Here is a 13,559-nt window from a genome sequence, read left to right as displayed (position 1 = left end):
CGCATTTTTCTTAATGATATACAAATTATAGACACGATTGAAAATTATACGATCTTATAATGACTTCTTAGAAGTGAAATTAATATTCAATTCTGTCATGATTTTGCTGTCTTTACGCGAGAAGAATAGGCTGCAGATATTTATGCGAGTTTATATTTAATGGATAAGAAATATGTTTTGAAAACTCGAACGATATTTTATCTCAGCTAAGGAAACGGTTCCTACGTAAAAATTTGTTTTGCTCTCTAGATATTATAAGATGTATCTTATTTCGGGGATTTTAAACATCTTTGTTTACTTTCTATACATTCTGTAGATTTTTCTACATTTAAATATCTCATAGATGGATAAACGTTCGTAGTTCAATTATTACAAGCGGAGGTACAAAGAAACTGAGATCGTTGGAAATTTTTCGTGACAATGCAGGTGAGATTACTAGATTGGAATATAGCAGTGATCTCATTATTGCAGAAGATTGTTCAATCTCTGTTACCGCAGTATCGCGTATCTCCTTTTACTCAGAAACGGGATTCTTACGACCCAATTAAAGTATAACTCTACTGAAACATCTTACGCGAATATTAATTAAATTGATAAAAACACGTGGAATATTGAAAATATTTGATTATATCTTTTTTTGCTGCCGTTCATTATTATAGTATCATGTGCAGCTTCTTTTTCTGGGGAACAGGTTTATAAGCGGACGTGTTTTGCAGCCCATCTTGGATACTTTATCGAAGATACGTGTAATATCGAAACACGCAGAAACGTTATAAATATCCTATTATATAACATATTTATAGTTTTCCTAGCTTCGATCGTATCTTTGATAGCGCGTTGCACTTTACGACTATATTTCGTGAATATTACAGTTCGTTTATTTAGTTCCTGGAATAGTTTCAGACGAAGAAGCGAACTAAGCTGGTACAACGTTCGCGAAACGTTGGCATCAAGTGTAACGTATTAGGTTGTCCGAAAAATTTCTTTCGTTTCATAAGGTGATAGTAGATGAACAACAATTTCTGCTTTATATTATTTCATTGTATTAGGTAGGATCCATTATATCTGTATTATTATGTTTGCGCGTAATTCGATAATCTAATATAAAACAAAAAACATTGTGCGTCTATTACTTCCTTACAAAAAAGGATAGAAACTTTTCGGACAACCTAATACTATCAAAAGGAAAAATTTGTAAACGAATATAAAGTATATTTTTCTTTTGCTAGCAAAACCATGTTCCTAGGAATTTGCCTTTCTTAATTTTGCTTTTGGTAATACGAATTTATAAAAAGGTATGAAAAACGTTACGTCGTGGATACGTTTGTTTGCATACACGTCCGATTTATTTACATTTCTTGGTGATGTAGCGTGCTATCTACGGTCCACGAGACAAGAAACGTATTGAACTGTAATGGAAAAAGCATCAAACAAGTAGCAAGATAGTGGCACCGAATGACACAGCGCTAGATCCTGCAGGAAGCATTGTCAGCCCGAGGAACGTTCGTGCATTGCTGGATCGGTGATTGTGCCACAATCGACGTACAACTTTCTCGCTCGCAGATTTACAAACACGGAAGAAGCTTGAAACCGGCCTAGTAGGTTCTACAGTAGTCGCAGTGTACGCAGGTTCGCGCTAGCGCACGGATCAAGTCACGTCCTTGACAAAGCAGCCCTGCTGAATCAGTGAAGTTACAGTTTGCCAGAGTAAGTACTTTGAAAGCCTTCGAATCCTCGCAGTTGTTTCTAAACCTTACTGTTCACTCTTGTCCTTTGTACGTATCCTTTCTACGTCCCATCGATCCTCGTTGGTTGCTAGGATCCAGTTGGTTGCTAGTTTTCAGTTTCTGGAACTTGCAGGTCTTCCGAAGCTTTTTCATCGAGTGAGTATTAATCGTATTTTTTGATATCTCGGAGTTGTTTGTTAGGTTTTTGTTTGTTTTCTTTTTCTTGAAGCTATTGATCATTGTCGTTTACAAAGTTAGATGTTAATCTCACTGCAGTCGTCGAATTGTTATATGCGAATCTCACCGTCGTCTTGACGAACGAAGAGACTTTAAACGTTGTGACACAATCTACAGGAAAAAATTGACACGAGAAATTACTTAAAATAAGTTAACGATAGAATAACACGATAGTGGAAAATAGTTTTGTAAATTGTTTGGTAAATTTGTCAAGTTTTCTCAAGGATTTAAATAACCCACTGTATGCGAATTGCACTTTCATCCATCGTGAGTCGACTAATCGGTTAACATTCACCTGGATTTTACACACGAGCAAACAAAGAAAAACAGTGTTCGAGGAATGTAATCCCGTGAAAAACTGTCTGAAGAATAAAAGAAGCGGCACGTGAACGGTAACTGGAGCACAGTGATGCTTTAATGACTCGTTGAACGATTGATAGTTACGTCGTAGTTAACTGGCATGTTTGTAAAAAGAGACGTTGTTGCGGTAACGTTTGCAAGAACAGAGAAAGTAGAAATGAGACGTTCTTAGGCAGACACGTTCAGTGAAATTGCATCAACCAACGTAATGATGAATTACCGCATATTATGTTCCTATATCTAACTCGAGTTGCATATATATCGCTTTTCTATCTTTATTTTAGTTATTATATTTTATCATCTATTTGTTTATCGCGTCGAAAAAGATATATTTTCCACTCAGCTCCAGAATAAATTTCTAACAAATTTTTTTCCAAATATAATTTGGTCTGTTGAACTCTGCGATATATATTTGGTCACGGTACATCCCAGTGGCGAAAACACCCGAAAATAGAGTCGAAATGATTGAAAGATATAACTTTATTGACGCAACAATTACTTCCACCAATTTTGAGCAGCAGCAGCTAGAAACGTTAGAAAACCAATAGAAAACGTAAACGACAAGATTCGTTGAGAAATACCTGATATCTTATTTCTCAGATATAGCTGAATTAAAGACAAGGGAAAGATATCGCATATACGTAAATACAGTTTAGCTAATAAGCGTGAATATCGTTTCGTGATTATATAGTTAATCTGTCATTATGCTAACTTTTGTAATAGCCCTATAGTTGAAAAACGAGGGTTTATCGTATTATGTCATTCCGTAAATAGAATGGAAAGTGGAATTCTTTAGCAAAGATCGTAGATTTCCTGAACAATTATATTTTCATCGCGAAATTACGCGTTACGTTAAATGTTATTTATAGAACGTTGATATAACGAGGAGATAGAAGGCTCAATCGCTAAGATTCTTACTTTTACTTTCTCCTTTCCTTAATATGCGAATCGTAATACACCCACGACAAAAGTCGGGTACGAGGTTGTCGTTAGTGAAAGCACCGAACCGTGGATGCAGCAGGATGACCATGACATGTTTCGTAATCTCGATGACGTATTACCTTTGGACAACACGGTATCGGCATGGCTCGCAACGATCGCTGCAACCGTCGCATGTTGCTAGCGAGTTCACGCATCTAATTTGTTCGTGGCGCAATTCTAACTCTTCCGTGGTTTGTAAACTAAATTTTGTTAGTTGAAAAGTTTTCTATTCTCGGGTTTTTTAGTCTCTAAATGGCGAGTGAAATAAAATAGGTTCTTCGAAGCTGATGGAAAGCATTTGAGCACTAACTTAATTTAAAGATCAAGTAGTTTAGACGATACATCGACGAATTGTGTATATACAAGAAGGATTTTAAAGACACAAGCGGATAGGACTTTTAGTCGTTAGTTTTCTACTGGTTTATACATCTATCCGAGGATTTACGACCGCTAACGTTTGTCAAGTGATCGAAGATGTTCTTTGAACCATAATGTTCATTGATCCGTAGAAACTCAACCATAGAACACTACTCACCACCCACTACCACCGTATCTTCGTCGAGTTTCGCCGTGTCCCGTACTTTTATTTTTGTGCAACCTACGCTTCCTTTCTACCTACGGATAAACGAGGAGGCATAGAAAACGGAAGCTCAGCTTTATTCTCAGTCAGATTTCATTCTATGTTCGCAGCATGATTCGCTTCTATTACGCTTTTACCTATAAATCTAACTATTTTTAGTTTCCCAGGTAATATCTCACGATGTGCAGCGCAAAGTCTGTCAACCGTGTCTAAGAAATCCTATCCAACCGAACTATCAGCGATCTGTTGAAAGATTGCACCGACCTTGGTGTTGTTTAGTCGTCAGTTACTTCATGCGCTAATGCAGTCGCCAGTGTTTAAAGTCAGCTCGTAACTTTAAACTTTCCCCACGAGAACAAACCGACTGTCTACGATGCCTCTTTGAACAGTAGAGCTGCACGATCGTTAAACGTATAACGATCTGATAAAAAATCGCTAACGAGACAACTATACGCGAGAATGGCCTCTTTACAAGTTTTAGAAAGCTAATATAATTTATGAATTGACGTGTATAAGCATAATATTCGCCTTTTAATATACCTTTTGCCTTTTGACGATAATGATACTGTACAGTGATTAATATCTAATTCATACAGTCGGTAAGCTTTTTGCGTGAATCGTTTCTTTCAAAGTCTGTACTCTTTTTTTCTTAAGCAGACTCGAGTACCTTGAACTTTAGACGCTTGTTCGATTTGCGTGTTAAAAAAATGATACCGACTCACGGTTGTAAAAGTAATGTCACGACCTTCGAAGTATGATTGTAAATAGATTATACGTGTCTTAAATAGATCTTTCGTGCGCTGTATATGTACAATACGTGCATTGGTCGCTTTCCCTGAAATTTTGCTCGTCGTTAGAACGCGGATATTTATGCGTCTACTTTTTTTTATTATTTTATTTATTGTATTTAAGGATTTAAGGTATAACAATGCACGGTACAGGAAATAACACGCCTCTGTATTCGAAAGTATTCGAACAGTTACACAGAATGCATTATGCGCGTTGTAGGGAAGTTTTTCAAATTTAACGTAGGTTCCGTTTCTTGGATTTCATTTATAAAAGTATCAACTATTCCGTTCAAATATTTTCATTTACGAATGTAATTTTACGGTATCCGCGATGTATTACCAATCCATTTGAAACCGGCGACGCACGTGTGGAAGAATACACGTTATCGTTATCAGTCAATATTGGAAAATCAATTGAAGGAATAAGACGTAGTAGGAAGAATATCGCAAACTTTACATTGCAAAAGTATAGAGGCGCAGCACTGTGCGAAATGATAAAGTAGTATTGATTTGAAGTAAAGAAAAAGATAGGAAGTCTACGACTATTATCGAAATATTAAATCGTCGATTCCTCGGCACAATCGTTTAGTTAGACATCGGTTTCTCGTGTTTATGTGTTTACGAGAAACTCAAAGGTGCAAAAATAGACGGATTTTTGCATATGTAATATGCAAAAATGTGGAAAATATATAGAGTCGCGGTACTTGCGGAGTCAGGGAAACATTTATTCAGATTCTATTTGTTTAGTATGTTCGTAAAAATGAATTTGCGTATGTGTACGTCCGTGATTTAATTATGACGTTACATATATGATACAACCTGTATTTATCGATTAATGATTCTGAGATGTTAATGCGGTAATATCTTATTCGTTCTCGTAGACGCTATTCAAATAGTTTATATAATAGTAATTCCTCGATTATACTCTTCGCTGTCTATGACTATGCTCGTTCATAAATAGAGCGTAATATTTATTTAAAGAACTATTTTTTCGGAGTAAACGCTTGAAATATCGTTAGTTCAAAAATATGAAAAAATAATGTACGAATTCGAATCGTTCTATGGAGCAGCGTGATCGTTTCTTTTAACATTAACGTTCTCAGTAAGGCCGCAGGTAAGAGGGAAATTGCAGTGTATTTTGAGTCGATGCAACGAGGTCGAACACCTTAGTTGCAGTCAGTTGCATCACCGATCGGCATCGCTGCTGGATCGACTCTCGTATTCGATTTGCGACTCCCATAACACCGTTTTTAAATCTCCTTCTTTCTGAGAAGACCTAGCGATAACAAAAATCCAATTGAAACTGGCCAAAATTTCATTCAGCATCTCGCGACTGTATAGCAGGTGTTTTCGAACAATGTTTTTCCGTTGAACAACTGGCAAAAGCGTTTTTACAAAAAATTCCTGTCGAGTATTCGTTCGTGTCGAAAAAGGAGTTCTACAAAGTCATTCTGTAAAACTGAGAAACCACGGATCGGTCGTAAATCGGTAATCGTTCTCGCAGAGCGCATTTTTCGGAGAGAAAGTTACGTCGATTGTGTTCGAGCCAGGTGAACAGCAACCGAACGAAAGTCTTTACAGTCGGAACGCGTTGTTTCGTGCAGGAACCGGAAGGATTCTTCGTACACGCATCACGCGATGGGTGATTCACGCTGGTGGCAGTTTCGTGTTTGATACACGTTCGTGTCGATGATAAACGAGGAACGAGTCTTCTCTCTGTGTCATTATCGCTACGACGATTTATCGTTAGTCGAATGCGAAACGAAACGTACGAAGAAAAAAGGAAATTTTATAAGCACGTAGTACCCTCTGATGACGATATCAGAAACTCGTATCGTGTTACTCATTGTTCTTCGAACGATTGATGTATTCTTCTTCGTAATTTCATGCGAACGAACTCGGTTGTAATCTGTCGAGGTAATGCAACGTTGGAAGTTGGATTTCTTAAACCAATCAGTGGTCGGAAACGTCTCAAAACAATTAATACGCGCGATCAATTCGATCTTAGAATAGCGGTGCTTCGAAATATGTCTACAATTCCAGAGCGTTTCAAGTATTTGGGAAATTTTCAAAATTTGTTGATAAAGCCATTCGCTGTCGAAGGACGAGCTAGCCGTTCAAAATAATTCGTAAACGAAACCGAAGCGAATCGAAGTACGTCGAAACGTGTTTCTATCAATCGACATCAAGTTCGTTTCAAATTCTAAACTCGGTTTACCAATTGTCTGAAAGAAAAGCTGGCGGAAAGAGGCCGAATAAGGCAGTGACGAGTGGAAAGAAACGAAACCAGTCGTAAGCTGGCCGCGAATTGCGTACGGTGACTGTTGCGCGCGGCTGTTACAGCCTGCGACCGCGCTGTCGAGGTTATCTCTCGATTCGACGTCGCGACGTTAAATCACGTTGATCCTCGAGTCCTGGGCTTAACAGTTCCTCGAGCGTAGTCAAACGTGGATTACGCGAGTCTGTATCATGCCACAGGATACGAAGGACGTGCCGAATGGCAGGATCGGTGTAACCTTGAAGAACGAGCCGAAACCAGGAGCCGAGAGGGAGCTTCTTCTCGAAGAGGATTCGCCGAAAAACGGCGACATCGATGTTGGAAAGTGTTGCAACGATTCAAACGGTATGCCGGAATTCAAGGACGATCAGATCCAGTCGAACGACGAGGAGGTTTGTTTGGATCTTGGAGAACCCTCGCCGGAAGTGATGGAGTACGCCAGGAGAGAACTTGGAGAGACGGACGACGTTAAGTGTAGGACCCTTCAGGAATTAAGGGATATGATTTATGGTAATTATTATTGAGAAAGGGAGATTTACGTTGCCCAAAAGATACAGCGACTGGCGATAATATTTTAACCCTGGTAGAAACATTTTTATAATTTACGTTATGTGCCTCGTATATCGGTAAAATTGTATTGGTTAAAGTTAAAATTTCATTAGTTAAAGAATTGATTAATTAAAATTAAAAGCCGACTGATATTTGTACTTTGTAGCTTTACGAGTACTAAACTTCGAGAACAGTATATTATACTTCATGCGAATATTTATGCAATTTCATATGTTTACGACTATACGTTATAATACATTATACGTAAGAAGATAGATCAACTAGATATTTGTCTTAGTCGCTATACGTTGAATATGTTCTGCATAATGTGTGCGTATATCTTTGCGTTTTTAGCTTGCCATGAAAGAACAAATTTAGTCCATTAATTATGTCATTATTAATTATGTTATTATTATTATTATTATTATTAAGAAGATCAAAATAGTTTAGCTCGTAAGAAACTTATACGTCAGTCGGAGGAATAATTAATCGAGATAGCCGAGTGAAAACGCGTTCTTTGTCTATCTTGGGAATTCTTTGTTCGACAGAGAGAGGAGAATGTCTGCCGCACAGGATGGACGATGACTTCTTGATTAGGTTTCTAAGGACGAGGAATTTCAACGTTAACAGGGCGCATAGACTGGTAAGTTTCATTAATATAACGAAACTGATACGATATTTCCTGAGAATTACGTAGTATGGTTGACTGGCCGAATCTTTTTCTCCACTTCTTCGTATTTTCCGAACGCTTTCTTATTAATTTCGTAAAAATATGCAAATCCATGCAATTAGATAAGTAGTTTCCTTGAAATTATAGCGAACATGTGGTATACTTAACACCAATTTATCGACACTGGAATAAGATAATTTGTAGGCTGAAAGAGGTAGCATTCGTAAAACGAGTCCAGCTGCAACAGTTGCATAATCCTGTCAAGGTAACTCAGTCGACTTGCTGCGATCGAAAATGTCTTTCCTCGAACCTATTTCTTTCGAAACTTTTCATTTTTCACGACTCGCGTGCAATTCGTTTCTGATCCATTGATACGATACGATTAAATGATACAATTAATTAATACTATCATTTATTTCGATCTTTTCCGAATGGCTGTTTTCGAATGGCGGAATCTTTCTCGATCATTAGCGCGTGAATCATTGTATAAACGTGGTCAGCGACACCTTCTTCTCAAGCGATGACAAAAGCAATTGTCAAACAAAGAGACGGAACGAGCTGAACGTCAGCCGATTAGTTAGCTGACTAGGTTGAATCAAAGTTCACTTCGATCGTGAGAAGCAAGAAACTCGCATCCGTCGATTCAAGCGACTTTATTTCCAATGGCCATTCTATTTGCTCAATTATTCGATTTTCAAGTGCTGTAATCCAGATTCGAACGATTCTCGAGAGAGGAGGAAACCATCGAATCTACAAGATTCGATAAGATGGGTAGTCGCGATGTATCCCAAGTTACGACATATCGTTGATTCGTTGAAAGGGCGATATACCTTAAAAATCACCGATAAAGCACATATTCGATAAATGAAAAAAATTCGATTAAGTTAGAAAATTTACTTTTCTTTAAAAGAAGTTGGCGCGATATCACAAAATGAAACGAATTCGTATTTCAGTTTCGCGCGTTTTCTCTTCGTGGCCATCGTTAACAGAGTTGATTGCGTTTTCGAGGTCGACCTTTTTCTGTCGACAAACTACGAAACGCTTGAATAATTGCACGGTTTGTACCTCGTCTTCTTTACGGATTAAATCGAACGCTATCGCGTTCGTTTTCTCTCGACGTTCCTTTGAAACGCCATTAATTATTGGTTGGTGTTCGTTGTTTGCTCCGTTTCTATATTTGAGCAACGACGGTCGAGTTTGAACAGCGAGATTAAATTGCAAAGAATCTGTTTAATGCCGCGAGGCGTGGCCGGTGATCTTCCGAAAGGATTTTTGAAGAATTTAGAAATTAAAATTTGAATTTCCTTCGTCATTGGTAGACTACGGATGTTCATGGATTTGCGGAATATTTAAAGGTGCAAAAATGTAGAAAATGCTTGACGCGTTTTAAAAATCACAAATTTTTTATTATTACCGCTTATTCGATAGCAAGACAGTCTTTGCGTTTAATCGAACTTTACGTTCGGAACTCGACTTTAAAGCAAAGATCAGATCTCCTTAGGAACAATATCATTGAAACTTGGTTACAAAATTTAAACATTTTCCAGCATTTACGTTGTTGCGATATCGATTAGAGACTCGAGCAGAAAACGAATTCTAAGTAACCTCAATCGCGAGAAAGCCTCATCATACATATACAACGAGGAGCATAACTGAATCAATAATCACAGCGTTGATGGCACGTGAAAAACTTGACGACAGTAAATAATGATTTGCACGAAGCTCGCGATTATCGAGTTCAATTACGCTCTTCACCGTACTAACTTAACCGAAAACCGCTCCTGTTTCTCAAAAGATCTTTCGATAGATCGTAAACTACTGCACCTTCAAAGAGGAACATCCGGAGATCCATCAAGATGTGTGTCCACTGGAGATGAAGCACATCGGCGAAGACGACGTGATGTCAGTGCCAGCTTACAGGACGCAGGATGGCAGGAGAATAATGATCTATCGACTGGGAAATTGGGATCCAAGGAAATATGGCGTGGAGGAGATCTTTAAAGCCACGGTCATCATTCTTGAACTCGGAGTTTTGGAGCCGAGAGCGCAAATCCTTGGCGGCGATGTAATTTTTGATCTGGAGGGCATCACTATGGCGCATGCGTGGACTATCACTCCCCAGGTATTTCTTTTTATTCTCTTTATTCCTTCGGGATAACGCTGATAATCGGCCAGATGATAATTGACGCTGTACGAGAACGAAAGAGAAGGGGAAACGAGAATCGAGCACTCGATTAAACGAAACTCAGTCGCGGAAGAAGCATCTAAATCCGAGAGCAAGATATCTTAGCTACCGGTATCGATCTGCTTTCAGCGTTCTTGAAACTTAAACCATCTATAACGTCCTTGAAACTAATCGTCTCTCATTTTATCCGGCGACCTCCTGTTACGTTTATTCATCCCGGCCGAATATCCGGTGAAGTGGTAGCTGTGTAAAGGCGGCACTAATGGTGTCCTTGAAACTTCAACAATTCGCAAAGTTCTCGACACAGATCTTCTTCCGTGCAGCCACTAACTTCTTCGTCGGACCCCGATCCTTCGTCTAGTCGTTGGTTCGACGACGGAGAAAGATAACGTTGTACGACAACGCGGAAGAATCGAGAACTTGCAGGTGGTCGAACTTTGACGTCACTTTTCGATCATTTTTCCTACTGTTGCAAAATCATTAAAAAATATTCCTTCGCATCTTTGTCCCTTGCATTGGAGGATTTATCGTCACTGAGAAGTTCCAGATACGAGATCGTCGCTATTTAAGTAAATGTCAACATTTGGCCGATACTACTTCAAAAATTCAATATTCTTAAAAGTAAGAGGATCGTGTCTTAAATCTTGGTTTAGTCCAGTTAGTATGCAGTGACTGGAGCGTTTCAATTTTAGAATGTCAATTGCCGATTTATTCCCTCGCATTAACTCTTCTCACAAACATCTCAATATCGATAAAGAGCATAGAATTAGGAAAATCTGCAAATCTAAAAGCCGTATTATCCTCGCGGTACTTTTGCACGATTGAGCTGGAGAACGTAGCTGAAAGCCGGCGTTAAAAGGAAATCCACTTTATCCTCCTCGAAATCTCGAGATATCTTACTGTTTCGATCAATGCAATTCCAATGTAAGCTTGATCAAGTTAACAGCTCATTGGGCAACGATAAATTGCAGTAAATCATCGAGTTTCGAATGTTAGGAGATACGCGAATGTATCGAGTGTTCGAGATCGAGCGTGAATAAATTTCATCTGAAACGAGGATGAAAAAAAAAAGATAACGATTTGAAATAATAAATTATTGTATTTATTTCTAACAACCATTTTATTTCTCTTTCGAAAGTATAGCATAGGAGTAAGAAACGTATTTAGCTAAATGACCGTGATGTAATCGTAAAAAATGAATTTTTAACAAATTCAATAATCATCGATCTTCTCTTTCTGTCTTCGCTAGGTGGCCAGTATGGTGGTAGCTTTGATAGTGTCAGCGTTCCCAATGACGACCCACGCTATACACATCCTCCATCAATCCTGGGTATTCGACGTGATGTTCTCGGTATTTAAGCCACTTCTGGACGTGAAGATGCAGAACAAGATCTTCTTTCACGGTAGCAACATGGAAAGCCTTCACGAGCACATCTCACCGTTCCATTTGCCGAAGAAGTATGGCGGAACCAGGGAGGAATTGCCTTACTACAAGTGGATAGACAACCTCAGCAAAGTCCCTCAAATCGTCAAAGAGATGAAGCAAGTCGGCTACATAGTCCCTGAGGAGATACAGAAGCAGTTAGACCAATTGGTCGAGGATTGAATTAGGATGTGCCTCAGGGATTCCTGCGTTGCCAGTTCAATATTATCTTCCATTCTTGATTAACAGTAACTATGTACGTTTTATGGTCATTTATAGACACGTCGATCCAGTTAGGATTTGGCTTGACTCTTTTTTTTTTATTTCATTTACTTTTTTTTTTATATCATCGTTGCTTTAACGCGTTTCTTCCCTGTCAGAGGATACATTTTATTTAGAGTAACTATCACATTAGACGCAACTGAAATATTGTATATTTTATAATCGATATTCCATTATTACGTTCGTTCCACGACTTCCTATATTTTTTACTATTTAGTGGTCACCAAGTACTTTCCACTATAGTATTGATTAAACGTTTTAGAAAAATCACTCTTCCTTCTTCTCTTTCGCCGAATCTCCATTGGACGCTAGAATAAGATCGCGAATTGATAATAAATGGATCCGAGACGAATTAATGGCTTGAAAAAAATCGACATCGTTCAATTTCCTGGGAAATGGAGGGACTGGCGTTGACTGTATCCATAGATCGAATCGAAACCTTCGTTTTCCCGGCAGAATCAAACGAAACAAGGGCTATCAATCTCCTTTATCAAGATACGAACATCGTTCAGACTATGTACGTTAAAAGATTGACGATTTATTAGCAAACGATCTCAAAGAAAAATGAATCTTAAGTTAAAGTTACGATTCGAGCTGATCAAATTTATTCGCTTTTTAATTTTTTCCATTTTAATTACGACAAACAGTTAAATTACGCGTATTCTGATGTAAAATTCTGAATATATAATCGACGGTTAATCGAGACCGATTTGCGTAACAGGTTTGAATAAAAACAAGTTTAAATATAATACAAGCGCGCAGTGAATCATTGGATTAGTCACGAGCGCGAAGCGCAATTATAAGTAAACCGCAGGTATATATTTCTAGAACTTTCGAAACAAATAACACGTAAGCGACAAATGAAAATTACGACTCGTGTCTATCAGAAATCGACTAACAATACTGATTTTTGTGCTCGACTTCGAATACCACGATCGAAGAATACGTTCGCTGTTCCGGTCTTCAGCGAAACTACAGCGAAATTTCAAGAACTCTCGTCGAAGTTCGATCACTCGAAAACAAGTTGTAAGCGTTGAAATTGCAAACGTAACTGCATACAAGCTAAGAATCGCAGCGACGTAAGCAAATCTGCTATTAGCTTTCGCAAAATGTGTTTCACGTTTATTATTAAAAAAATGTATCGTCTCTTGAAATCGTGAAAACGAATATCGTACCAAGTCAAAAGATAATTAGCAACACGCAAAAGTAATTTAATTATGAAACCAGAAAAGGGAAGATACTTTCTAAAAGTCAAGGATACAAAAGTAAATTCTCAAAATGTTGACTTACGTCAGAATGGTTTTCAGTCCGTCAGATAGGTTCATCGACCGAAGAAGGACGACAGGTGTACAGGGCAACCCCCTGATCGAAGTCCCTCGATCCGTGTGGCGAAAACAAACGAACGGTGCGCGAGAGCATCGGCTGACCGACATCGAAGCGATTCACGGAAAACGAGCGAACATTGTCAGCGCGGTGGTTTTAGCGAAGGGTGCAGCTAG

The 13,559-nt window shown here is 38.4% G+C and overlaps 1 protein-coding gene and 1 long non-coding RNA gene across 4 annotated transcripts; one reads left to right on the top strand and one right to left on the bottom strand.

Moving 5' to 3' along the window:
* Window positions 1–1,584: 1,584 nt before the first annotated feature.
* On the top strand, window positions 1,585–12,330 carry LOC117236365 (alpha-tocopherol transfer protein-like). Of its 3 annotated transcripts, none has more exons than XM_033499234.1 (5): window positions 1,585–1,707; window positions 7,152–7,461; window positions 8,049–8,143; window positions 9,978–10,292; window positions 11,605–12,330. In XM_033499234.1, the coding sequence occupies exons 2-5, from the start codon at window positions 7,299–7,301 to the stop codon at window positions 11,959–11,961; spliced, it is 930 nt and encodes a 309-aa protein (XP_033355125.1). In that variant the 5' UTR covers window positions 1,585–1,707; window positions 7,152–7,298; the 3' UTR covers window positions 11,962–12,330. The 3 variants fall into 3 exon arrangements, with proteins under 3 accessions (XP_033355125.1, XP_033355126.1, XP_033355124.1); XM_033499235.1 differs by lacking the exon at window positions 1,585–1,707 and adding an exon at window positions 1,867–1,883; XM_033499233.1 differs by lacking the exon at window positions 1,585–1,707 and having other exon boundaries at window positions 6,795–7,461.
* Window positions 12,091–13,489, bottom strand: LOC117236368. The gene is made up of 2 exons (XR_004493842.1): window positions 13,351–13,489; window positions 12,091–12,368 (listed from the first exon to the last, which is right to left on the bottom strand). It is a non-coding gene; the product is annotated as an uncharacterized LOC117236368 (long non-coding RNA).
* Window positions 13,490–13,559: the final 70 nt, after the last annotated feature.

This window comes from Bombus vosnesenskii, unplaced genomic scaffold, assembly GCF_011952255.1.
Source record: "Bombus vosnesenskii isolate JDL3184/JDL3185 unplaced genomic scaffold, Bvos_JDL3184-5_v1.1 scf7180000013348, whole genome shotgun sequence".
NCBI classification, from domain to species: Eukaryota; Metazoa; Arthropoda; class Insecta; order Hymenoptera; family Apidae; genus Bombus; species Bombus vosnesenskii.
The sequence above is the reverse complement of the archived record's forward strand: the minus strand, read 5'-3'. Positions and strand labels throughout refer to the sequence as shown.

What these genes read in the sequence shown, in the direction of transcription:
- LOC117236365 (XM_033499233.1), top strand. Translation starts at nt 7,143, where the DNA reads ATGCCACAGGATACGAAGGACGTGCCGAATGGCAGGATCGGTGTAACC. An exon ending in ATTAAGGGATATGATTTATG is followed by an intron (nt 7,462 to 8,048) that starts GTAATTATTATT and finishes TTTGTTCGACAG; the next exon opens with AGAGAGGAGAATGTCTGCCG. An exon ending in TTAACAGGGCGCATAGACTG is followed by an intron (nt 8,144 to 9,977) that starts GTAAGTTTCATT and finishes ATCTTTCGATAG; the next exon opens with ATCGTAAACTACTGCACCTT.